The sequence below is a fragment of the Myxocyprinus asiaticus genome, chromosome 12 (assembly GCF_019703515.2).
Source record: "Myxocyprinus asiaticus isolate MX2 ecotype Aquarium Trade chromosome 12, UBuf_Myxa_2, whole genome shotgun sequence".
Taxonomy (NCBI): domain Eukaryota; kingdom Metazoa; phylum Chordata; class Actinopteri; order Cypriniformes; family Catostomidae; genus Myxocyprinus; species Myxocyprinus asiaticus.
The window spans coordinates 29644726-29670433 of record NC_059355.1 but is presented as its reverse complement, the minus strand read 5'-3'; the positions used below and the strand labels follow the sequence as shown (position 1 = coordinate 29670433).

The 25708-nt window shown below is 39.0% G+C and overlaps 1 protein-coding gene across 1 annotated transcript in view; it reads left to right on the top strand.

Moving 5' to 3' along the window:
• zc3h3 (zinc finger CCCH-type containing 3) overlaps window positions 1-25708 on the top strand; it is a 106480-nt gene that overhangs the window by 60153 nt on the left and 20619 nt on the right. Inside the window, exons 5-9 of the mRNA XM_051711767.1 lie at window positions 16288-16433; window positions 17481-17553; window positions 17868-18026; window positions 18221-18290; window positions 23715-23846. Coding sequence (XP_051567727.1) covers window positions 16288-16433; window positions 17481-17553; window positions 17868-18026; window positions 18221-18290; window positions 23715-23846 — 580 coding nt within the window. The remainder of the gene's footprint in view (window positions 1-16287; window positions 16434-17480; window positions 17554-17867; window positions 18027-18220; window positions 18291-23714; window positions 23847-25708) is intronic.

Below are 25708 nucleotides of genomic sequence, written 5' to 3'. Positions count from 1 at the left end.
TGACCATTAAAAAGTGATTCCTGTCAATTAATGGTTAGCACTCAAGATCCACACACGTTGAGCCATGGTGCTTAAGTCCCTATCCTTTTGCCCTTGTCTCACGCAAATAATTTTGTCCCCTCTCTGTCTCTGTCAATGAAAAGTGTTCTAAACACGTTGAGCCATGGTGCTCATGTGGAAGGCGGAGGTTCGAATTTTGCCTCTGATATTTCCTATTCCTTTCTCCTTAGTAATGTCCTGTCTCTCAACTGTCTCCAACAATAAAAAGTGTCAAATTGGCCAAAAAACAAAACAAAAAAAAACTTGCTGATCATTTACAAAAACACAATTCTTATATCAGTGGACTTCCTTATGCATCAGAGGAACCGATTCTTGGTCTCCAATAACCAGAGTGTATGTCAGACCTGAGTCCAAGCCTGAAAAAGAAGCAAAATTAAGAGAGCTTGAAAAGCTTCTGAATTGTGAACGCTATATAAAGACAGGGAGAAGGAAGAGGGGTTATGGCTGTGTCTGAATGGCATTAGCTTTAGTCTGATAGGAGACCGCTAAGAAATCCCATTCACTTAAGGGTGTAAATGAAGCACTCATGCGTGTGGGTGTAAATTTTTATTCCTACTCTTATCTACAGAGTTAAATGATCTTCATAAATCCCCCTGCTGTGTGGCCCTGGCTTAGCCATGTAGAAAAAAAGAGGCAGTGGATTATTGGTGTTATATGTTAAGAAGGGTGCCGCATTAAACAAAATAACCTTCTCTTTTATCTCCCCCTCTCTTTTCCACACGCTCTCTTTTCTTGTCCTATTGGTCTTTTTCTGCCTTAGTGAGGATTGTTTTACTCTGCCTTGAGTGGATACCGATTACCAAAATCACTCTTTCAGGTCATATTTGGCAGGATCAGAGCCTGAAATCACTCTAAATATCTGATTGGCTGCTTAAGGAGCTGTAACTGTGTTAATGGAGAGAGGGGAAGATACAAAGCAGATCTGTTTATGTCTTTGGGTTTTTTAAGTCTAGTAATGTAGCTGTGAATCAATAATAGTTTCTTGAACTATTTATTGAAGTGGCTTATGTGTTTATCTTAGCCTGCATTTGCTACTTCTGCTCATTGCTCTCATTTAGGTATGTTGAACAAGCTTATTCGTAGGGATTTACTGATCGTAAATGTGTTTATTTAAATGTTTTTGTTGAAGTTTAAATCACGAGAATTTAGTCAAATTTTTGTGATATGTGTAGTTGTGACTTGTCATTTGAAAACATTTTGGCCAACAGACATGTAACAGCTGCTCTTGAAATAGATGATTAACAGGTCTACAGGTCAGACTCTCATCTGAGCTCATTATTGAAGAGATGCTGACATTTTGATCTCAGCGGCCTGCTCACAAGGATTCAGTACATGCATTTATGTGTGAAACTAATGAACAAAATGTACATAATATACATTTAGTCTGTGGTACTCTTTCTAAATACACTTTGTTAGTACTATTGTACATAATTAGACTGTAGTATGTTGTTACATGGAACATAAATGACCATAAGTGTCTTGTGGTGTGACATGCTACACTCCATATAAAAACAAACAACATGATTTAAAAATAAGTTTTCTAATTCTTGTATCCTTATACATGCAGTTTTATGACAGTTATTGATAGACTACATGGAATATAAAAAATGAATCTGATGCTCCACAGGATCTTTTCAATCAACATTTGAAGGCAAAAAGGGATGCAAATGGTGAAAAAATTTAAAGAAACGGTGACCACCAGTTACCGCATTAAAATATACTCTTTCCCTTATATTCTGATTCCTTTTAACCTAAGAACTTGATGTTCATGGCCATTTTATTTTCCAACTACCCAAATAACTGTAATTAAATATATGTACCATGTATAGTGTAAAGTGTTACCAAGTTTTTCAACCTTGTATGCATGAAAGCAGTGCTTCATTTGTGTCATTAAGATTTGATGTGGCATGCTCTTGGCTTTATAATGGGCAAGCTAGTGTTTGTGAGGCTTCATTTGTGTAATGCAGATTTTGTGAGACAGTGCACTTGGCTTCAGACCACCTTGGTGGTGACTTACCGCCATTCATTTAGCTGCCTGTAATAAATATTGATTCATCAAGGGATTTTCAATTTAAACCTCTGTGACGCATTGTGAAATATTACAAGAGAGGGGGAAATGAGAGGGAGAGAGAGGTAGTGTGGGGGAAGAGAAGATAAGGGAAGATTTTTAACAATCCACTTTGCGTTCATTCATTCATTCATGCAGTTGTGCATGCAGTGTGATTTTTATTTGTAGAGTATATTAAAGTGCAGCATTCTCTCACATCCTTATTACATTTACGCTTTTGGCAGATATTACATTTGCGTTTTTGTCCAAAGTGACTTGCAGTGCTTTTAAACGAAACATTTTATCAGTACTTGCAATCACTGGGAATTTAAGCTGTGACCTTAGCATTGCTTGTGCCATGCTCTACCGATTGAGCTATGGGAACATGTGCTCATGCTTTAAAAAAGCCATGACATCAAGAGTCTGTATTAGTTAGTTAGTTAACAAACATGCACACAGATGGCCATTCACAGTCCACCACCCAAGAACTCCCTCTCCATCTCGCACATGATCAGACAGACAGGGGATCTTTAGTCCCTTCCGTGCAGTGACCCGGCGTCCAGCGCAGTGAGCTGGAGAGTGGTGGAAGTGTGTAGTCAGCATTGCGAGTGTGCCTGGTGATTGAGTGTCAGAGGGGACCATGTGGGGGAGGAAAAGCCCTCGTAAATCCCCTACAGCCACCAGAAAATAGATATAATCTAAACATTAACTACATTAATAGTAGCAGGAGTTGAATTAAGAAAGCAGTAAAGCATGGATGCCTAGGCATAAATTACATGAGTCTGTGCGCGCACACACATGCATACAAACTGCCCTACTCCCATTACACACTCTCTGTTTTGCTTTTGCTTTTCTGGATCTCCATCTTTGTCTCACTCTTTTTTTGGTTGTGAATGTGGAGTTCTTATAGTTGGAGTTCTTAGCCACGAAACGCTTTGTAGACGTGAAACTGAACTGTGAAGTTTCATTTTAAGCAAAATATAATAAGGGATGTTTTGCCCAAAAATGAAAATTCTGAATATGAAAAATAATTTGCTCACCCTTCTGTTGTTCCAAAACTTACTTTCTTCTTTGGTACACAAAGGGCATTAAATATAGTTGCATCTTTTCTCCATATAATGAAAGCAAATGGTGACTGAGGCAAACATTCACCTTAACATTTCCTTTTTTTGTGTGCTGTGGAAGAAATAAAGTCCTATGGCTTTGGAACAATATGATGGTGAGTAAATGATGACAGAGTTTATTAATTTTTTTATTAATTTTTTATTTTTTTGGGTGAACTATCCTTTTAATATATTAATTCATGCACTACACAAGAGTGTTACGAAATATTCAGGAATGGGGGAACTAAAGGTAAAAATGTAACAGTTATCCTTTGAAAAACCCATTTTGATTCATTAACAGATTAATAGATTCACTGTTTATCTGAATATCGGAGGGACAAATCCCCCTCAAGAATCTAAAATGGTTATGCCGCTGGCGATACAGTACAGTATGGTATTTCCTTGAAATCTAACTCTGATCATGTCTGAGAAACACAAACAAAACCCAATTACAATCTTTACCTTGATTTCTTTAGTTGGCACACTCTCACACGTGCGGTCACGCACACTCTCTCAGTGTGGGTGGAGTGGCCGGTGTGGCCCTCATCAGGTTTAGTGCTCTGGTATTGATCAGCACAGGAGATGCTGCAGCATTGCTCCCCTCTCCTCTTCGTCACCACCTCTTCATTCATCTCATCCACCCATCCTGGGAGCCAGAGCGAGGGAAGGGGAGAGTGAGGTAGAACAGGAGAAACAACAGAAGATAATTGAGAAAGTTAAAGGTACAATCAGAGCAATATAATTTTGAATTTTACTAGTGGTCAAACAATATTTTTTTTATTTATTTTTTTTTATGGCCGATACCAATATAGAGAGACCAAGGTACAGATTGATATACAGTAATGTCTATATAAGATATATACAGTGAAATGGAATCGAATACTGTGTGTGTGTGTGTGTGTGTATATATATATATATATATATATATATATATATATATATATATATATATAAGGTCAGGCGATATCAATAAACCGGCAGAAATGTGTGTTGTTTCTATCACGGTTTTGCAAAATGCTGCCACATGGTAGGGAATGCGCATTCCAATGACTTTAAATTCCGAGAGAAAATGAGCAATAGGTTGTAAATAAGAAGCCACATCCTCCATGGTGTGGAACTGACCCTCCGCTAAGCCTGTCACCTTCTGTTACTATTGCTGATGCCGTCAAACTTTCGGTGCATGCTTTGCCACAAAAATGAAGAGAGGCAGTCGCATAGAGTAAATTGGCTCAGAAATTATTAAAGAACACCTTTGTCAGCTGTGCATTTAAATATCTACTACAGCGTAAGGTAGGTAAAAGGGTTTCCAGTATCCAATGGAAGGCAAAATCCAAAACAATGCGTGAAAGGCGGGGTTTTCTTTAGAATCAAAGCACTTTGGCCTGTACATGTATATTCAACTAAAAAGAGAAAAGCCTCACCTTTTGCTTGGATTGAAAAACCATGCTGAGCAGAGAAAATATATTAAAATTAGGGCTGTTAATTGATTAAAATGTTAAAACGAATTAATTACATATGCCAAATAATTATTCAAATATATATGTATATATATATATATATATATATATATATATATATATATATATATATATATATATATATATATATACACACACACAGTTGAAGTCAGAAGTTTACATACACCTTAGCCAAATACATTTAAACTCTGAAAATAGAAAACATTCCCTGTCTTAGGTCATTCATGATCATTACTTTATTTTAAGAATGTGAAATTTCAGAATAATAGTAGAGAGAATGATTTTCAGCTTTTATTTCTTTCATCACATTCCCAGTGGGTCAGAAGTTTACATACAATTTGTTAGTGTTTAAATTGTTTAACTTGAGTCAAACGTTTTGGGTAGCCTTCCACAAGCTTCTCACAATAAGTTGCTGGAATTTTGGCCCATTCCTCCAGACATAACTGATGTAACTGAGTCAGGTTTGTAGGCCTCCTTGCTCACGCACGCTTTTTCAGTTCTGCCCACAAATTTTCTATCAGATTGAGGTCAGGGCTTTGTAATGGCCACTCCAATACCTTGATTTTGTTGTTTGTTGCGACCGAGCTTTAACTTCATGGCTGGTGTCTTGAGATGTTGCTTCAATAAATCCACATAATTATCCTTCCTCATGATACCATCTATTTTGAGAAGTGCAACAGTCCCTCCTGCAGCAAAGCACCCTCACAACATGATGCTGCCACCCCCATGCTTCACGGTTGGGATGGTGTTCTTCGGCTTGCAAGCCTCACCCTTTTTACTCCAAACATAACGATGGTCATTATGGTCAAAAAGTTCCATTTCTGTTTCATCATAACAGAGGGAATTTTTCCAGAAACGATGATCTTTGTCCCCATGTGCACTTGCAAACTGTAGTCTGGCTTTTTTATGGCAGTTTTGGAGCAGTGGCTTCTTCCTTGCTGAGCATCCTTTCAGGTTATGTTGATATAGGACTCGTTTTACTGTGGATATAGATACTTGTCTACCTGTTTCCTCCAGCACCTTCACAAGGTCCTTTGCTGTTGTTCTGGGATTGATTTGCACTTTTCGCACCAAACTACATTAATCTCTAGGAGACAGAATATGTCTCCTTCCTGAGCGGTATGATGGCTGTGTTGTCCTATGGTGTTTATATTTGCATACTATTGTTTGTACAGATGAACGTGGTACTTTCAGGCATTTGGAAATCACTGCCAAGGATAAACCAGACTTGCAGAGGTCTTTTTTTATTTTTTTTTATTTTTTTTATTTTTTTGAGGTCTTGGCTGATTTCTTTTGAATGTCCCATGATGTCAAGCAAAGAGGCACTGAGTTTGAAGGTAGGCATTAAAATACATCCACAGGTACACCTCCAGTTGACTCCAATTAGCATATCAGAAGCTAACTGGCCAGTTGCCTAAAGGCTTGACATCATTTTCTGGAATTTTCCCAGCTGCTTAAAGGCATAGTTGAATGTAAACTTCTGACCCACTGGAATTGTGATATAGACAATCTGTCTGTAAACTTGCCAAAACTATAGTTTGCTAATATGAAATCTGTGGAGTGGTTAAAAAAATGAGTTTTAATGACTTCAACCTATGTGTATGTAAACTTCTGACTTCAACTGTGTGTGTGTGTGTGTGTGTGTGTGTGTATATATATATATATATATATATATATATATATATATATATATATATATATATATATATATATACACATATACACAGCTCTGGAAAAAATTAAGAGACCAATGCAAAATGATCAGTAATTATTACATAATTATAAATAGTTGTATTTTTTTTATTATTATTTAATTTTATCCCATTTTTCTCCCCAGTTTGGAATGCCCAATTCCCACTACTTAGTAGGTCCTCGTGGTGGCGCAGTTACTCACCTCAATCCGTGTGGCGGAGGACAAGTCTCAGTTGCCTCAGCTTCTGAGACCGTCAATCTGCGCATCTTATCACGTGGCTCACTGTGCATGACACCGCGGAGACTCACAGCATGTGGAGGCTCATGCTACCCACCGCGATCCACACACAACTTACCACACTCCCCATTGAGAGCGAGTACCACTAATCGCGACCACGAGAAGTTTACCCAATGTGACTCTACCCTCCTTAGCAACCGGGCCAATTTGGTTGCTTAGGAGACCTGGCTGGAGTCACTCAGCACACCCTGAATTTGAACTCGCGACTCCAGGGGTTGTAGTCAGCGTCAGTACTCGCTGAGCTACACAGGCCCCTATAAATAGTTGTATTTAAATATAATTAAATATAATCATTCATATAAATAAAATGCATTACATTATTGTAGCAGACAAGTAAAGCATTGATAAGACAAACATTGGCTTCAAAAGGTAATATATTATTTATTTACATATTATTGAAAATCAGCCGATTATTGGCCTACAGTCCACAGCAATCCATTTTGCCCTTAATTGAATACATCCATTGAATCCATTTAACTCGTCAATTTGTCTGAGATAGATTTCTATTTTTTAGAATTAGACTTTAACACTTTACTCCATTTACTCAGAATTAAAAATATTTGAATACAGAAAATGTGCCCCATGCATTACACCATCCACAGTTGTACTGTTAGTACAATGTTGGCATTGTGACACTGTGCCAGCCATTTCTGTTAATCACCAAGAACAACACAACACACTGAAGAGATATTAAGCATAATGTGAGCCTAAAAAAAACAACAAAAAAACAGTTGATGTTGTCAACAGAACTGGAATGATGATGAAGACAATTCAATTTACCTACTGTCATCTGCCCCCCAGCCCTCCCTTTTTCTCTCATTTATCTTACTATCTCCGAGCACTTTTTCATCTCTCTGCCCACCTTTCTGCCCTTGAGGTGTTGCTTTGTTCAAACAAACATTTTAGATGTTTCCCCACCTCTAATAGACTTCAGTATGGTTAACACTTATTTTCCCCCATGGGGCCTGGGTAGCTCAGCGAGTAAAGATGCTGACTACCACCCCTGGAGTTTGTGAGTTCGAATCCCAGGGCGTGCTGAGTGACACAAGCCAGGTCTCCTAAACAACCAAACTGGCCCAGTTGCTAGAGAGAGTAGAGTCACATAGGGTAACCCATGTCGCTATAATGTTGTTCGCTCTCAGTGGGGCACGTGGTGAGTTGTGCGTGGATGCCACAGTGGATGGTGTGAAGCTTCCACACGCACTATGTCTCCGCGGTAACGCACTCAACAAGCCACCTGATAAGATGCACGGGTTGACGAGTCACTACGCCACCACGAGGACTTAGAACACATTGGGAATTGAGCATTCCAAAAAGGGGGAGAAAATAAAAATAAAAAAACACTTAGTTCCCCCATTATCTACTTTGCTTGAATCAAAAACTAATTTACACATTGAAAATTGGTTAGGTGAGACCAGCTAGCTCATTTCAAGGGTAACTCTTTTTGTCTATTCTTCAGGATGAGCTTACTAATGCTTTCTCTGCAGCCAAATAGACAAGACTAGCATTATTGTGAATGCCCGTGCGGCCTGTGAATTCCTCCCCATCACCAAAACAAAAGTCACATCGTTAATCACTCTGCCAATGTGCTGATTCGCTCTCTCCTTCATCTGTGCTCGCCCCACGGTCGAAACACAACACGCACATACATGCATACACATGCTCTCATGTGAAAGCACAGTCTAGCCCAGAGAATGCTAATGTCGTGAGCGATAGTAGTGAAGTAGGCAAACTTCATTCTCAATTAAAATTTTGTTTAACTTAATTTAGTTCTTTGACATTCACATTCTCAGTGAGACAACACTTTGGCTGATGTTTGCAGGCATATGCATTCCTCCTCTGAGCATCACACACACCAGCACTGACGTATTTTTGTCTTGACACAGGTGTAAGTCCTCCGTGCTCATCCTTGCTGATCATTGCTTACTGTGCCCCCTAAATGTGCCACATACAAGCAAAAAGAGATTTGTGTCTAGTGGGAGTGATAAAAATCATGATGCTTTCGAGATGTTTGCTGTAAAAGCGTTTATTTTGACAGAATGAATTAAAGGGACAAAAACAGGGATGGCCCCTTGAGGTCATCATCAGCATATTCTGCATTTCTACATATTGTCATCTTTGCATTTCATGCCTCTTTAATGTAGCACCTGTCTTCAAAGTTTCATGAGTGTGCGAATGATTTTATTAAGTTCTTCTGTTCTCTTCTCTCTTATTTCCCCCAGTAGACCCTTGGAAAGAGCACAAAGACCTTTTTTATATCATAGCCTTAGGGTCAGAGTCCCCCAATGCTAAGTCATGTCCAACTCCAAAAGTGCAATTACAACCCATCGTGTGTCCCATAAAAATAATTCTCCACTGCCATTCAAGTGATGCATGGGACAACATGATATGTCACTTCAGACCCTGAGTATCAGTGTGGCTGGTTCCCTCTACTGGTATGAGATCAGCTTACATGGCTTTGAGTCTTTTTTGTTTAGTTTTCGTTTGAAAACTCAGTTTTCAGTTTCCTGATGTCTTTGTTTTCCAAAGTATGCGGTCATGGAGAGCGTTTTGAAATGCTCTGTTTCCGGTGGAGGAAAACGCTGTCCCAGTTTCAAATGAAACCGTAGTAGTGTGGCTTCACTTTATACCCACAACTCTGTAGAAACCACATCTGAGGTGCATTAAACGAAAAAAATAAACAAATAAAACAGTGGACCCTCCTTTTTATTGCATTTATTTCAGCCAAACTTAATGTTGTACTTTGGTGGTGTGAAATGACTAGCAGGAAAATTTCCCTCCCCACATCTTGTAAAGTCATGTATATTGATGTTCTCCTGTTCCCTGTGATCGCTCCCTATGATTTGGAATATCACTTAAGATGGACAAATACCCCGTGAAGTCTACCTCGAAGGGTACTTTTAGAGGATTTGAACATATCCTGAGTTGCTGCAGTATCAGGAAACAGTAACTAAAGGTGTTTCATACCTACATTGTGTGGCTCTAAGATTTAGAGAGTGCTGGTTGGCTGAAGATAAGGTATCAACATTTGAGGGTCAAGGACAACTGTCTTGGAGCTCAAAAGATGATGGAGCTTTCCTCTCGCCTTCTTTTTTTAACTTTTATTTACCTCTTTTCCAGTGTAAAAAAGAGATGCCCAAGAGGTCACAAGGCATAATGTGCTTTCAGCATTTCAGTCTAACATTGCATTCATCATAAGCAAAGCCCACTAAAATAAAATTGGCATGCTACAATATGTATTTGCATTCACGTCTGGGCCTCATATATTTTCATCATTTGTCACACAGGCTCACACAGTCACTATGACTGGGGTTAACTGCCGTGCATGTTCCATGTCATGGCTACATTAGGCTCCATTATGGCTCATGTGTGCCCTGATTCAGCCCCAGTGAAGGCAGCAACTGTTCTCCCATTACGCCTCATTATGGCTCCCATGGCTGCAGTCACTGAACCGATGTGGACCTGCCTGAGTTTATGATGTATGTGTGACATATGCTCTTACAGCTAAAAGAAAATAGATTTAAATTCATTGTACTTCCATGTCTTGGCCAATAACAGTGCCTAATCTTTCAATATTTAGTCATGCTTGCTAAGGAAAGCATCACTATTACTATTGCTCATTCTTGGGATTAGGGATTTGAACAAACCCCTTGCTTTTAGGGAATGTTCTGGGTTCAAATTAAGCTAAGCTCAATTGATAGAATTTGTGGCATAATGTTGATTGCCACCAAAAAAATAAATACAAATTGTCCCACGTGGTTACAGTAAGGCATTTACAATGGGAGTAAATGGGGCCAGTTCATAAACATTAAAATACAGACTATTTCAAAAGTATGACCATATTTTTCTATATATTCTCATATACTATTTTCATATAATACTTATATAATATTGTCAATAAATATCTTTTTTAGCAAGTCTGGGAACTTTTACCTTTCTGTGTTTTCATGTCTGGTGGCTGACACAACCCCTCAGCATATGATGGTAAACCTCTCACCTATTTCTCTTTGCTTTCCTTTTTGCGACATGGGCCATGTATTTCCTGTGTATTAGCAGAGCAAAAACCAAGGAAAAAAACAGTCCTAAAAACTGGAATACATCCTCCATAGTGTACTCACTGAAATGTTTACCACTCACACCGTCGTGAACAGACAGATCTGTTACTTACATTTGTCCTGATTTCACAGCACCACAGTGGAAAAAGAAACTATAACCGTGCCAACTGGCCCGGATCAGCATGGAATGGCAAGGTCTTGCGACGAGAACTGTTCAGCCGGATAGTGGAAAAGCGGATATTGTTTGTAAGAGAGTCAAGACTCCCCCTACAAACTGTATTAAATTTGAGAATGAAAGTGTGCTTGGGCTCTGGAAAGGCACTATATAAATTAAGTGTATTATAAAAAACATTTTCCACTATTCTCTTCTTAAAAAGCTAGAGAAGCTCCCTCTTGCCATTTATTCTACTGCACTTCACTAATTCTGCATGTGTAATTAAACTAAATAATGAATTGCACATAAATCAGCCTCGTGCATCTTAAAAACTTACAGGACTTACAGGACTTTCACCTATTTGTAGGCTATATTGATTTATTCACATTTATTTTAATGTTTTTATTTAATATTCACTGCAGAATGTGTGCTTGACATTTCACAATTGCTTGACACCTCGTGCCTCCAAAATAACGTTGTTATACTTGCGCAGATAGAGACAAATTCTGTTTCAACAGTTATTAATGTCAGAAATACAGGGAGAAGCCACAGTCAAAAACATATTCCACAGTACATATTCAGCGTCATCTGGTAAGAAAAAAAAACTATTTAATTAAATAATAATAGCATTATAATATTAAAAATAATGATAATAATAACTTCCTTGAAGTAAACTTCAGCGTGTCAGTCGTCCCACATTATTTGTTTCCCAGATATGAATGAATGTCTTAAATCATGTGGCTTATTGAGATGTGTGCTATTACTTTTCTGAGCAATTACAATTTTTGCCTGGTGAATGATAAAACGGGTGGAAAAATATTCCAAAACTTTGCACTGAAGGAAGGACCAGAGTCATATCTAGGGACCAGAATATCACAGAGACTTGGGGTGGGCCAGTTAGAAACCACCTAGCAACGCCTTAACAACTGCTCAGAAAACGATCTGTAAAAATGTACAATACAATATTATATTAGTAATAATACAGTACAGTTTGTGGGGTCTTTTCTGTGTGTGTGTGTGTGTGTAGGAGTGTTCTGGCTCAATGTTGATGCTGTGCTGTATGTGTGGGGTTGGACATATTGGCCAAGGCAATATATTGTGTAGTTGAAGCTTTTGTATTGGGTGTAGATTGATGTTGGAAGTGATTTGCTGTTGGGCTTTAGATGGGCTCTCGAAACGTTTTGTAGTAAAGTTAATGTCTTCTAATACAGAGTAGCTGCTCTCTCTCCAACTCTCTCATACTTTCCTTCACACACAACCTCTCCCACAATCAGTCTCAAATATAAAGTGAGCTCCAAAAATCCACATTAACCACACTGAAAATCTGGGATTCAAAATTCTATTTTAACCTGCAAAATTGTAAGAAAATTTAAAATGAAAGAAATGTCATGATGTTAATTGCATAAGTAATGTTTAAGATTCTACACTATTTGTAAGTCCAAATTAAGAAAATTTGTGACATTCACAATGTTAATTGATTTGTATAAAAGTTGCAAGAAACCCCTTGTGTGTGTGTGTGTGTGTGTGTGTGTGTGTGTGTGTGTGTGTGTGTGTGTGTACACTTGAAAGAGAGAGAGGTAGCATCAAGGAGTATGTTTGGGGGGCAGTCTCTCTGCTCTGGCCTCATGCCCTGGCAATTATCTCAATGATTTCCTCCTCTTTTCAATTCTCTCCATTTCCACACGGCCGTCCCCTCCATTAGAGGAGCAATTTACCAGAGTGCTGTGACACAGAAGCCAGGAGAAAGAGAGAGAGATAAGAGAGAGCATCATTGTTGGGGTGTGTTTGGGAGGGTGAGGATGAGGTTGGAAAAGAGTGTTGAAGGAGGGACAGTAAAAGATGGAGCAAGCTGAAGGAGAGAAATAGTAATTCAGAATTGTGTGAAAATTCACAAATGAATTTTTAAAGGAGTTATATCATGAGAAATAAACATTTACAAATAGCCGCCCACATTTACATGTCATTGACACATAAGGGCTTTTCACACTGTGCTTAACCCCGGGTTATCTTCATTCTAAACCCCGCTTTTAACCCCGGGTAAAGCAACGTTTCACACTTGTAATTTTGAAAGGGGGTTAGACCCGCATTGTGGTGCCAAAGGTATACAGTGTGAAATGATGTGGTGTTTGAATGTTACAGAAAGTTGTTTAGCAACAGACAACCAATCAAATAAAGCCTCAGTGCTTACCTCATTAAATATTCATGCCCTTTGTACCGTCGCTGAAACTTTCACGCGCTGTTTACGTTCTCCATCTGAGGGAATCCGGTAAAGTGTCGAACAGTGTTGGCAAACGTGATAACTGCCATGATGAAGAGACAGTATTCTGTGTTTTCGTGGCATATTTCAGAAGACAAGCAGAACTGATTTGCTTGGCAACATTTCACAGAAGAGCAAAGGAGCTCTATTGACAGGTTGCATGTTTGTTGCTAGCTGCATTCGTCCAATCAGTGTTATCGACACCGCAAATAAGAATGTTAACCTGGGGTATACAAATGTACAGTATGAAACATAGGAACATGAATACCCAGGATTAATTATGAATCCAGGGTAAAGTATGAACAGTGTGAAACATGAAACAGGATAACCCAGATTCTGTTTACCCAGGATTAGAATAACCCGGAGTTAAAAATTTCAAGTGTGAAAAGCCCTATATTGGGTGATCAGAAACTTTGTGCAGTCAGACTGAGGTAGTTATGAGGATGTAGGATTTATACTAATATTCTGAACACCAAAAGAGCTAATGTTATAATAGAAAAATGTGGGTAAGTTTGTCAAACCTTGTCCTGTTCCTGGCTGTGTAGCATCTGCTGCTCTGCATATCTGGATCCCAGCATTAGAAACAAGCAGTTTTTTTTTTGTTTGTTTTTTTGGCCAAGATCTCTGATAATTTCAGACCGAACTTAACAGTTTACACGACACATTTCAGCATGCATTGTTTTGTAAACATGTCACAATGTAACGCAGGCTTTGCAAAGTGACCGTAAATACCAAAACATACTCTACACAACTACCTAAACGCTGGTGCTTCTAGCTATGCAAGCTAAATTTTGTGCGTTGTTGCATTCCTTAGTTTGAACTTGGAGGACATTAGTGTGAACTGTCTGTTTCTCCGGTGAGTTTTCTCTTTCAAGCCATCTATGTCACAGCGGAGCAACGGTTTGAAGTAAAAATTGTTGAGCAAGTAAGCTAAAGTTGTTTATTTATTTTTTTTGCAACTTACCTGCATAATAACTTATCTAGTTTATTAACACAGTTTTTTTTTAAGGTAACTCTATCACCACTTGAGTACTGAGGTTTGTTACCGCCACAGTAAGGCAAGAACGTACGTTAAGCATAGTAAACTATTGCGCATGTTGGCCAAGCACTTACATTTGCATACACTGACTTGCGTAAAGTATGTTGCTGGCCTTATTTGAAGAATGGGGCAGCACAAACTATCTGAAACTATATGAAACCCAAGAGCAAATCTGCAGCTATGTATAAGCGCAAAGCGTATTTATTTTCACATGCATTTATCCACCTTTTTCACAGGCAGCGAAATTACCATTATGCTTAGTGTATTCTTCCAATGTGGATGCTACAGACTTCCGCTTCACAGCTTATTCCCATTACTAAGCACTGAAATATCACTAACAACTGTCAAAAACAAGTGAACAGTCTGTGTTTACTTAACGTAAATCCCTTTCTCACTAAAGGCCGCGTTTGGGCATTCGGTTTTGACGGCAATCCCTGAATAGATAAGTACACAATCACACAAATTTATATGGTAAAGTTACTGGGCTCTAGCACTCTCTGCACGCTGTATGTGTGTGTGTGTGTGTGTGTGTGTGTGTGTGTGTGTGTGTGTGTGTGAAAGAGAGAGAGAGAGACATACAGCACGCAGAGAGCAAGAACTCACGAATATGATGCGATAGATTTAATTACGTTTTTTGTTGAGCAGTTCAATATGAAAACAGACAAATCAAGGACATTCACAGAATCTAGAAATCCTGACTGGTCGAAAAGGTTCGAAAAAAGAGGAAACATCCGTGAAAGAGGACTTATGGTTATAATAGGTTCCATTTAAAAATCTTCAGATTTGAGGCACGTACTTTTGCATTATTTCTGCATTAATAAGTGCTGCCTTCTCACGCACTCTGCCGAGAACAGCTTGATCTCTCCCTCATTCACATGCACTCATAGCGCGACAGGAGATATTAACCTTTTAAAGATGATTAATAAAACAAAGGCTTGGTTTAAATGTTTTTCCTCTTTGTTATCTTCCAAAATGACAGACAATATTTGGAATTATCTGTCAATGTAATTCCAGTGACAGAGAATTAGTTTAATGCAACCTCTGATTTGCAACATCTGGTTTGACTATGAATGTTTCAGCATTGGCAGCTTTTGGGTGGCTTATCATTGTGACATTCATTTTCCAGTAGTTTAAGCCACCTGTAGTTGTTATAACACCCTATTACAGTGCATAATTATCCAGACCCTTAGCTGCTCACCATCACCAGTAACAGTCTAGCTGATAACAACAACTAAGCGGAAGTGTGGAGCATCAGAGAGGAAGTCTCTCACTGCAATGGCGCCTCCCATGGAGAAGTCAGGAAAAAAGTGGATATAGAAGTCCACAAACTACTTGTTTAAAAAAGGGTCAGAGAAGGATTAAAACTGGTCATACTAAACTAAGTTATGACCGTTCTGGCACAAAACAACTTGACTTGCATTATACGTTTTCCGCAGAAGAAAATCTATTAAAAGATAGTATGTTTAATCCCGTTAAAGGGGTCATGGCATGAGGAATAACATTTCCTTGGGCTTTTGACATGTAAGAGGTCATTGTACTATAAAAACATACTGAAAGTTTCAGAAATAAAATCTTCCCCCTCACTGCAAAAAGAGCATTTGTTGAAACCAAGCTGCCAAAACAACTTGTTCTCTACTTCCTCCACATTCTGATGTCACACTGTGGTAAATATTTGCATCTGACCACCTCCTCAGCAACACAACAACAACTTTACCTTATTACTTCTGTAGCCCTGCCCAGTAGTGGTGAGCAGTGAAATGGGAATGAGAGAGCAGGTCAGTCAAGAGCAGAGAGCCAATCATTACAGTTGGCATTTACTGTCAAGTTTTTAAGGGGAAGCAGCACCAAAACTGAGGGTCAAAATGAGGGTGGAAAATGATCATGTTTTACAAATATATGACTGATTTGTTTGTGCAAAAAAAAAAAAAAAAACTTATAAGTTAGCTTCATGGAGCACATTAAAATAAGAAAAAAGGCATGTCATGACCCCTTTAATTTTCTAGAACAAAATACGTCTGATTGATTGAATTAATTTCAAATTTGTTGTTTAAGTGTTATAATCCTTTTTATCATTGGACTTTTTTTTATTTTTTTTTTTATTCAGAATCCTCCTGCTGAATCGCTTAAGGACGACCTCAGAAAGGCAGTGGAGAGGGCGGAGCATGAGGTGGATAGGCGGAGCACTATACAGAGTCTCAGCAAATAAGCTCTCTCGGACTCATAGCACCTGCACACCTTACATTAGACCAGGTAACTGACTCACAGAGATCATTACCTGTTCAGAGATAAATTACATAAATGTGTCTGATGGCTTCCTTTATTCACACACATGCTCCATCCTTATGTTAATGTATTTTATATTTTTACATGAATATGTGCCTCTATATTCAAAGTTTTGCAGGTGTTGTTTTGTGGATTTTTAAGGGTTAGTACTGTATATATTGGTTGTCTCTGAGTACACAGTACAGATTATCAACCTATCCAGCAAGAGTGGGGAGGGGGCTATGGGTCGCTTTCTGAAATAATAAAGCTGTCATCTGTCACTGGCCACAGGTTGAGAGAGAGACACACACAAAAAGAGAGAGATGGTGAATGCCCTAGATTAAAGTCTAAAGTCCCAGTCAGAACTGGAATTAAAGATCAGCTCCTGCCCTGTTACGAGAGTTCCACACAAGCACACATACTGTCTATTTATGATCTCCCCAGCAAACGGTAGTTTCATCACACAGAGGTCTGGTACAGCTAACACACACATAGTCAATTTCTCACTCATTTGTTCTTGTAAACGTCACAAAAACATCCCACATATCCAGCCAGCCAGATCTTACATTCCTCCCCATCTGTGCCTTCATCGCTGTATCACTAAGTGCTACATAGAGAACACAGTGTTTATACCTACTTGTGGCTTTTCTCCCATTTGGCCGTGAGTGACGGACCTTGACATATAAATAAATAGCATGGTATCTTGTCATAGTTCTTCTTACTGGCCTGCGACACTACTGCTGAATGTGATGACCTGAAATTACTGTACATGGATATTGGCTAGCTTGTTATAATTAAATATGCTTGTACACAAGTTGAGATGAAGCAATTAAAAATAAGCATCTGCCTGCATCACAGTTAAAGCAAAGATTCACAAAGACATAAATGTGGTACTTTACACTTTAAACTTCAAACTATGATTTTGTTAAAAATTTTGTAGCTCTTTATATTGTGTAAAGTTGAAGTTTAATGTTTCCTTATAATGATGTGTAATGTGACTTTCCCTGCCAATTTTTGTCTTTCTCCATACTACAGAAGAATGGTATGGTCCGGATGTTTCCTCTACTAGTAGTCTGGGAAAAACATCCGCTTCACGTTACGTTGCCAGGTTAGTGTTATGAAATTCAATGGTAATGCCGAAGCATTACCACTCATGTCCTTACCTGGCATGACTCGAGCAGTAAATGCTTGAAAAATCTCTTCCATGTTAATACGAGTTTCTGTCCTATCCAGCACTGGCAAGGGACAAGCACACTGGATTTTGTCAGTCACTTGGTTTCTATTATTGTGCGATGTAAACATTTCACAGAATGAATGTTTATTCTTTTTTTTTTTTTTTTATATATATATATATATATATATATATATATATATATATATATATATATATATATATATATATATATGTTTTTTTTTTTTCAGTCGTGCTGTGCAGAGGAGTTTAGCTATAATCCGACAGGCCCGGCAAAAGAAACAAAAGGCCAAGCAGTACTGCATGTACTATAACCGGTTCGGCAAGTGTAACCATGGGGACACCTGCCCTTACATCCATGACCCTGACAAGGTGGCCGTCTGCACCAGGTATGGCTTATCTGTGCAAACTCAAATTATCCAATATAAAAAAATGTGTACAAATCTATAAGATGAGTTCAAATTAAATTTTTATTTGGTGTTTGAAAGTTAAATGCAGAGATCAGCATTTCCCAGGGTGGTCTTTGTCATAGAGATAACCTTGACTGGTTGTATCCAACATTGAACTGTTAATTGGTTGGCAGGTTTCTCCGAGGCACATGTAAACAGACAGATGGAACCTGCCCTTTCTCTCATAAAGTAGCTAAAGAGAAGGTAAGTCAGCCATTCTGTTTGATCCAAGGCAGTGTTTACCAACAGTTTTTGTCTTATTTACCCACCACAGCCCAATCTGTAAGTACCTCTTCATCGACACCAAAACTGAAATGTGTTCCTTGAACTGAATGTGCATTCACCACAAGAAAAAAATATGATTAATTATTTTAATCATTAAAGTTTGAAGCAAAATAAAAATCTCTCCAAGTACCCCCTAGAGTAGTGGTTCTCAACCCTGTTCCTGGAGCCCCCCCACACATTTTGTATATCTCCCTTTTCTGACACACCCAATTCAGGTCTTCGAGTCTTCACTAACTAGCTGATGAGTTGAATCAGGTGTGTTTGATTAGGGAGATATATAAAATGTGTAGTGTTGGGGGGGCTCCAGGAACAGGGTTGAGAACCACTGCCCTAGAGTAAGCTTACCGCTGGTTGGGATTCACTGATCTAAGGCTTCAAAATCACTAGGGGTGGGTGATATACTGGTAGACATGATAAACCGGTAGAAATTCGGCAGCCGGTATACATTTTGGATTATCGTCTGTATCATGGTTACGCAAAACTACCAACACGTGGCAAGAAATGTGCACCTCATTCTATTCATGTAACGTATGTGGTACACATTCTGTCAGAGAAATGGAGGAGGAAGACAGGTCTGCTTTATATGAGACTGAGAGAATTGAAGAAAGAATTTTTCAGGTACTGACCATTTTTCGGTGGCCACCCAAGCTAAATTTCGGGGCCGCTGGAGCAATTTCAATTACACTAATCTCACGTTTGAATATGCTTCTCATTTGACACACGCAGCTGTGTTTAACTTGATTTTCGTGCGTGCTATCTCTGAAGCATGAAAGTGCACGCAAGTCCAGCAGGATTCCAGACTGGGCTCCACAGACTCAATCTGGTTTCTCTCTATTGTGGAACAAACTTCAAAACTTGCATGACCCATTTGAATTCTACTGAGTTTTGAGGGTTTTTTTTTTTACCTTAAACCGCTATGGAAGAAGTCAGATATCTTAATCAGCGAGAGAGCCTGACATTCTAACCAACACTGACAATGAAAACAATGTGTCATCATGCGCCAACAATTATGTGTCATCTGTCATGAAGATTTTTTAAACTACACCTCATCACCCTTAATAAAATTCAGTTCAAGTGATGTTAGATATTATAAAACAAACCGGCTTTGCTTTCAGATATTCAAATATTGTCTGCAGAGATGACTTAAACCATTATGAGCCTAATGAAGTGTTTTATATTAACAGTATAGTCAGCAAAATCAGACTGAAATGTGAAGTTTTACATTGTGGTAAGGTTGATTGACACAGGAAAAAAGTATTGAAGATGCTAAGAAAAAGCAGTTCTCCAAGGCAAGGTATGGGAAGGAACCAGCTGAAATCCGTAAGTAGTTAGAAAGTAATTATACCTCCTATCTGTGCAAATTAATATCAGCTGGGTTAGTAAATTGATGGTCTATAAAAAGGCTTTTCATTACCAAGGTGTCACACAAGAAACATCTCATGATGGGTAAAGGCAAAGAGCTCTCCCAAGACCTTCGCAACCTTATTGTTGCAAAACATATTGATGGAATCGGATACAGATGTATTTCAAAACTTCTGAATCTTCCAGTAAGCACCATTGGGGCCATTATCCGCAAGTGGAAGAAACATCACTCTGTCATCAACCGGCCACGCACAGGAACTCCTCGCAAGATTTCTGACCAGGGAGTCAGAAGAGTAGCCCAAGAGCCAAGGACCACTCGGAAAGAGCTCCAGAAACACTTGGAGGCAGCAGGTACCATCGTCACAGAGAAAACAATAGGCAATGCACTCCACCGCCATGGCCTCTGTGCACGCTAACCCTGCAAGACTCCATTACTAAAGAAAAGGCATGTCGAAGCTCATGTAGTCTGGTCAGATGAGAGCAAAATTGAACTTTTTGGCTGTCATACTACACACCATGTTTGGAGAAGAAATGGTACTGCACATCACGCTAAAAACACTATACCAACAGTGAAGTTTGGAGGTGGAAGCATCATGGTGTGGGGCTGTTTTTCATCACATGGTATTGGCAGACTTCATATAATTGAAGGAACGATGAATGGAGCCCTTTATCGGGAGATTCTTGAGAAGAATCTGCTGCCATCCACCAGGATGATGAAGATGAGATGTGGGTGGACCTTCCAGCAGGACAACAATCCAAAGCATACAGCAAAGGAAACTCTCAATTGGTTTCAGAGAAAAAAAATCAAGGTGTTAGAATGGCCCAGTTAATCACCTGATTTAATTCCAATTGAACATTTGTGGAAAGAGCTAAAGATCAAGGTTCACAAGAGGGCCCCCCGGAATCTTCAAGATTTAAAGACAATATGTTTAGAAGAATGGGCCAAAATCACACCTGAATATTGAGGCCGATTAATTTCTTCATACAGGAAGCATCTTGAAGCTGTCATTACAAACAAGGGCTTCTCCACTAAGTATTAAATAAATTCCAGTTAGCATGTTCAGTACTTTTTTTCCTGTGTCATTCCTCTTTATTACACATAACTTCATTTATGGACTTTAATGTTTGGATTTCTTCATGTTCCAAATATACACAGTGGGGGAAATAAGTATTGAACGCTTCAACATTTTTTTCTGTAAATATATTTTTAATGAGGCTATTCACATGAAATTTTCAAAAAAAAAAATTAATAGGCATTGCATTATGGTTATTTTATATATAAAGCAATTTTTATTGTTTTTGTTTTTTATTTAACTACATCGTGATATATATTTTGGAAGATTTTGGTCATATCGCCCACCCCTAACAATCAAAATTAAAGATATTTTTGTATCTTTCTTTCTTTCTTACATTCTGATGCTAATTGAACTTGACTGAACATTGACATTTAGATTTATTATCAAAGGCATAAGAATTACAGCATAGGTCATGATTGGTTGTATGTGGTGGTATTAGGTTACTGTCAGTGCTTGCTGGCTTGTGGCGTGTTAATAAAAGATGGCATGGCAGGTTCCTCTCTCAGATTATTATATGGTGTGCCACAGTCTCAATATCTGTGTGGCAGTGCCTGTAGATTCCAAAGTTACATACTTTGAAGTCTTTGCCCAGGCTTGGGAAACCATTGCCGTCATGGAGACAGGTGGAGACAGGATCAGTATTAAGCCAAAATGTGATCATATACTAGTCATGTCTTTCATTGCCATGTATCATTGGTGTTAATCATTGTCATTGAATGTATGCTATGCTTGAATGTTAATTTAATTCGGCCATTGTCTGTTGTTTTAATGTTCTATAGAATAAACTTGGTGTGGATTGCCTTATCAGTCCTTTTTTTTCCCAAGACTAATTATTTGTATGGTGGAAAACCATTGCATTTATTTGCTTGAGTTGATCAATGACATATATATAGGGTGTTTTAAAGATTAAGAGTATTGTAAGAGTAAGTTTTGCTGGGCTATACGACAGTGGTCTTGTACTTTACAGACGCCAATTGGTGTGTATACAGTGTCATACAAAAACAAAAGTTTTGAGTTCTGTTTCTGTGTAGCACCTGCTGCTCTGCATATCTGGATCCCAGCATTAGAAACAAGCAATTTTTGCAAAGAGACCGTACATACCGAAACTTACTCTACACAACTTCCTGAACACTGGTGTGTCTTGCTACGCAAGCTAAATTTTGTGCGATGTTGCTTTCCTTAGTTTGAACTGTCTGTTTCTCCGGTGAGTTTTCTCGTTCAAGCCATCTAATGTCACGGCGGAGCAACAGTTTGAATGCTGAGCAAGTCACTTAAAGTCAGTATTTTCTTTTTTTTTTTTTTTTTTTTTTTTTGCAACGTTACCTGAATAATAACACATCCAGTTTATTAACACAGTTTTTTTTTTTAAGGTAACTCTATCACCACTTGAGTACTGAGGTTTGTTACCGCCACAGTAAGGCAAGAATGCACATTAAGCATAGTAAACCATTACAGTGGGCATTTACTGTCAAGTTTTAAAGGTGAAGCAGCACCAAAACCGAGCATTTCTGACAGAGGGTCAGAATGTGGGTGAAAAATGATCATATTTTACAAATATATGACTGTTTTTGTGAGGAAAAAAAAAAAAACTTTACTAATAATATAAGTGAACCTCAAAGAACATTTTAAAATAATAAAAAAGGAATGTCATGACCTCTTTAAATGACAAGAGTAGTCATACTGTTTCTGATTCAGTAGGACACTGTAACTTTCTCCACACATTTCCTTCTTGCACTGACCATTAACACTTGTCTGTTTTGTTTATTTGCTGTAGAAAAACTTTTCTACTGTGAGAGTGTTCACTTTCTGTAAAACACACACATACAGGTACACTCTCTCTTCTCCACGCCCTCCCTTCCTCTCATATTCTAACACTTGTTTAGACTTTTGCTTGTTTTCTGTCCAGTGACCTACTGAACCCCCACCAACAAACATACAAACAAGCCAATTCACTGCACCTGTGACAGTCATCAACCTTCACATCTCCAATGCACGAGAGGCCAGCTGTCCATCTGTCTTAAAGGAGCAGAGCCACCTACTTGCAGTGCAGGCCCACCTGCTAGTCCCAACCCCCACCCCCCTAAACCCCCTCCTACTCCTTTCTCATAGCCTTGGGGCTCAATTTAACCCCACACCCTGTGTACCCAATAACTCATGAAGCAAGTCTTAAGTTCATGCCTGCAGTTGAAAACGATCCATGCCCCCAACCCCTTCCCTCCAAATAACTGAGAAACAAGACCAAACCCATTTACCCCACTTGTGGTTAGCGTCTTTTCCCCTCCTCTGCACATAAACACATCATACAGGTGGTACAATGCCCCGCTTGGGTCAGTATTTCTGTTGCAGTTAATTAAGCAGAAGTGATATGACCCCCATGGAAATGAGATTCCACTTAACAGGACAGTGGTTTCCCCTCCCCGCAAACTTCATCTTCTATTTTAAGGGAGGAGAGTGCTCAGTCACGTTCAGATTATTCATACATGCAGATCATATTCAAGAGAAGTCAGTGAAGACTATGTGCAAATTTGTGTCATTGACACATGCACATAATTACTGATTAGACAATGTGTGATAAATGCATGTTTTGACAGGGACTTCATATGCAGTGTATCTATGAAGTCATATGTGTCCAACTCATGTTCCCCACCACTATATCCACCCACATTTAAAGGCACATCTGAATTGATACTGGTCTCTATGCTCATGAGTTTTTTGGTGTCTCCAACTGTATTCCCTATTACTCAAGCGACATAGCAGTGTCTTTTGTTTTAGTGCTGGAAATTGGCTTCATATTTGGGGTTATTTGTAGTTTTAACAAAGTGTATTTGTTTGACTTCTTTTAAATTGTTTGCATTGATCCCTGAGGTAACTTTCAAGCTCTAAATCACTGTTTCTTTCTTCATAGATGCCTGTGTGCTCGTACTTCCTAAAGGGGATCTGTAATAACAGTAGCTGTCCCTACAGCCATGTCTATGTTTCTCGGAAAGCTGCTGTGTGCAAAGACTTTGTCCGAGGATATTGTCCTCAAGGAGATAAGGTAAGACAATTATTTGTGTCATATGTATTTCTTTTTGAGGGACCATACACATTAATTAACATCATGTTACACCAAACAGCCACAACATTAAAACCACCTGCCTAATATTGTGTAGGTCCCCCTTGTGCCACCAAAATAGAGCCAACCCGCATCTCAGAATAGCATTCTGAGATGCTATTCTTCTCACCAGAATTGTACAGAGCGGTTTTCTGAGTTACCGTAGACGTTGTCAGTTCGAAATTGTCTGGCCATTCTCCGTTGACCTCTCTCATCAACAAGGCATTTCCATTTGCAGAACTGCCACTCACTGGATGTTTTTTGTTTTTGGCACCATTCAGTGTAAATTCTAGAGACTGTTGTGCGTGAAAATCCCAGGAGATCAGCAGTTACAGAAATACTCAAACTGGCCCATCTGGCACCAACAATCATGCCACGCTCCAAATCACTGAGATCAAATTTTTTCCCCATTTTGATGGTTGATGTGAACATTAACTGAAGCTCCTGACCCATATCTGCATGATTTTATGCACTGCACTGCTGCCACACAATTGGCTGATTAGATAATCGCATGGATGATTGTTGTGCCAGACGGGCTGGTTTGAGTATTTCTGTAACTGCTGATCTCCTGGGATTTTCACACATAACAGTCTCTAGAATTTACTCAGAATCAGGTGCGGACTGGCCATCAGGAGAACCGGCACTTTTCCCGATGGGCCGGCCGCAAAACTGGGCTGAATGGGCAGCGATGAGCTGAAATGGGCCGCCACGTTATGCAGAACGGGCCACAAAATGGCCCCGCGATATGCCGAAGAGGACAGCGACAGCCCCGTTTTTGCTGGCCGGCCCCCAAACAACTTTTGGGCCAGACTCCAACACCCCCCCCCCACCCCCCAACAACTTTTGGGCCAGTTTCTATGTAAAATCCCGGGCCGATTTCTCTTCCCGGTCTGCCCCTGCTCAGAATGGTGCCAAAAACAAAAAACATCCAGTGAGGGGCAGCTCTGCAGAAGGAAATGCCTGTTGATGAGAGAGGTCAACAGAGAATGGCCAGACTGGTTAGAACTGACAAAGTCTACGGTAACTCAGATAACCGCTCTGTACAATTGTGGTGAGAAGAATGTAATTTCAGAATGCTATTCTGAGATGCGGGTTGGTGCTGTTTTGGTGGCACGAGGGGGACCTACACAATATTAGGCAGGTGGTTTTAATGTTGTGGCTGATCGGTGTATGTAAATGTGCCAGATTTAGCCAAAATTGGTAATTTTGTTTATCCTCTGTCACTGGTTGATTTTATGAGAATTAATAAAGAGAAATCACACAAAACCAAAAACATACAGTAATCTATGCACAATATATATACTCTTAAAAAAGCACTATAAAAAAAGTCCAAGCAAATCACATTAGACAAGTCTCAGTGCATATAAATCAAACATATGTAAACTGTAAATATGTTGTAAATCAGTAGTGTGGTCTAGCGCAAACACCATATGCCCACCTATTTTTGTTTTTTTCACCTAAAATGAGTAATGATACGTATCAAAGGCCACCAGAAAAACAAGCTGGCTTTTGACCCATACATTTTCAAACTACAGAGGTGATGTCGCAGCACCTTTGAGTGAACTGTATTTTTATTTATTTATTTTTTAAGTGTAAAGAGATTATTTTTAAGCGTATGGAGTGGCGGGGCACGGAAAAGATTCAGCTAAACAACCAATCAGAAAATTTGTTTCAGCCGGGATTGAATATTTTCCAACCAGTCCTATTGTCCATTTCAGGACAGGGGGCAGGACATTTCTAGCGTTTACAGTGAAATGCTGGGTCATAATTAAAATGCACTGTAAATATACTTGGCTTTCAAACAG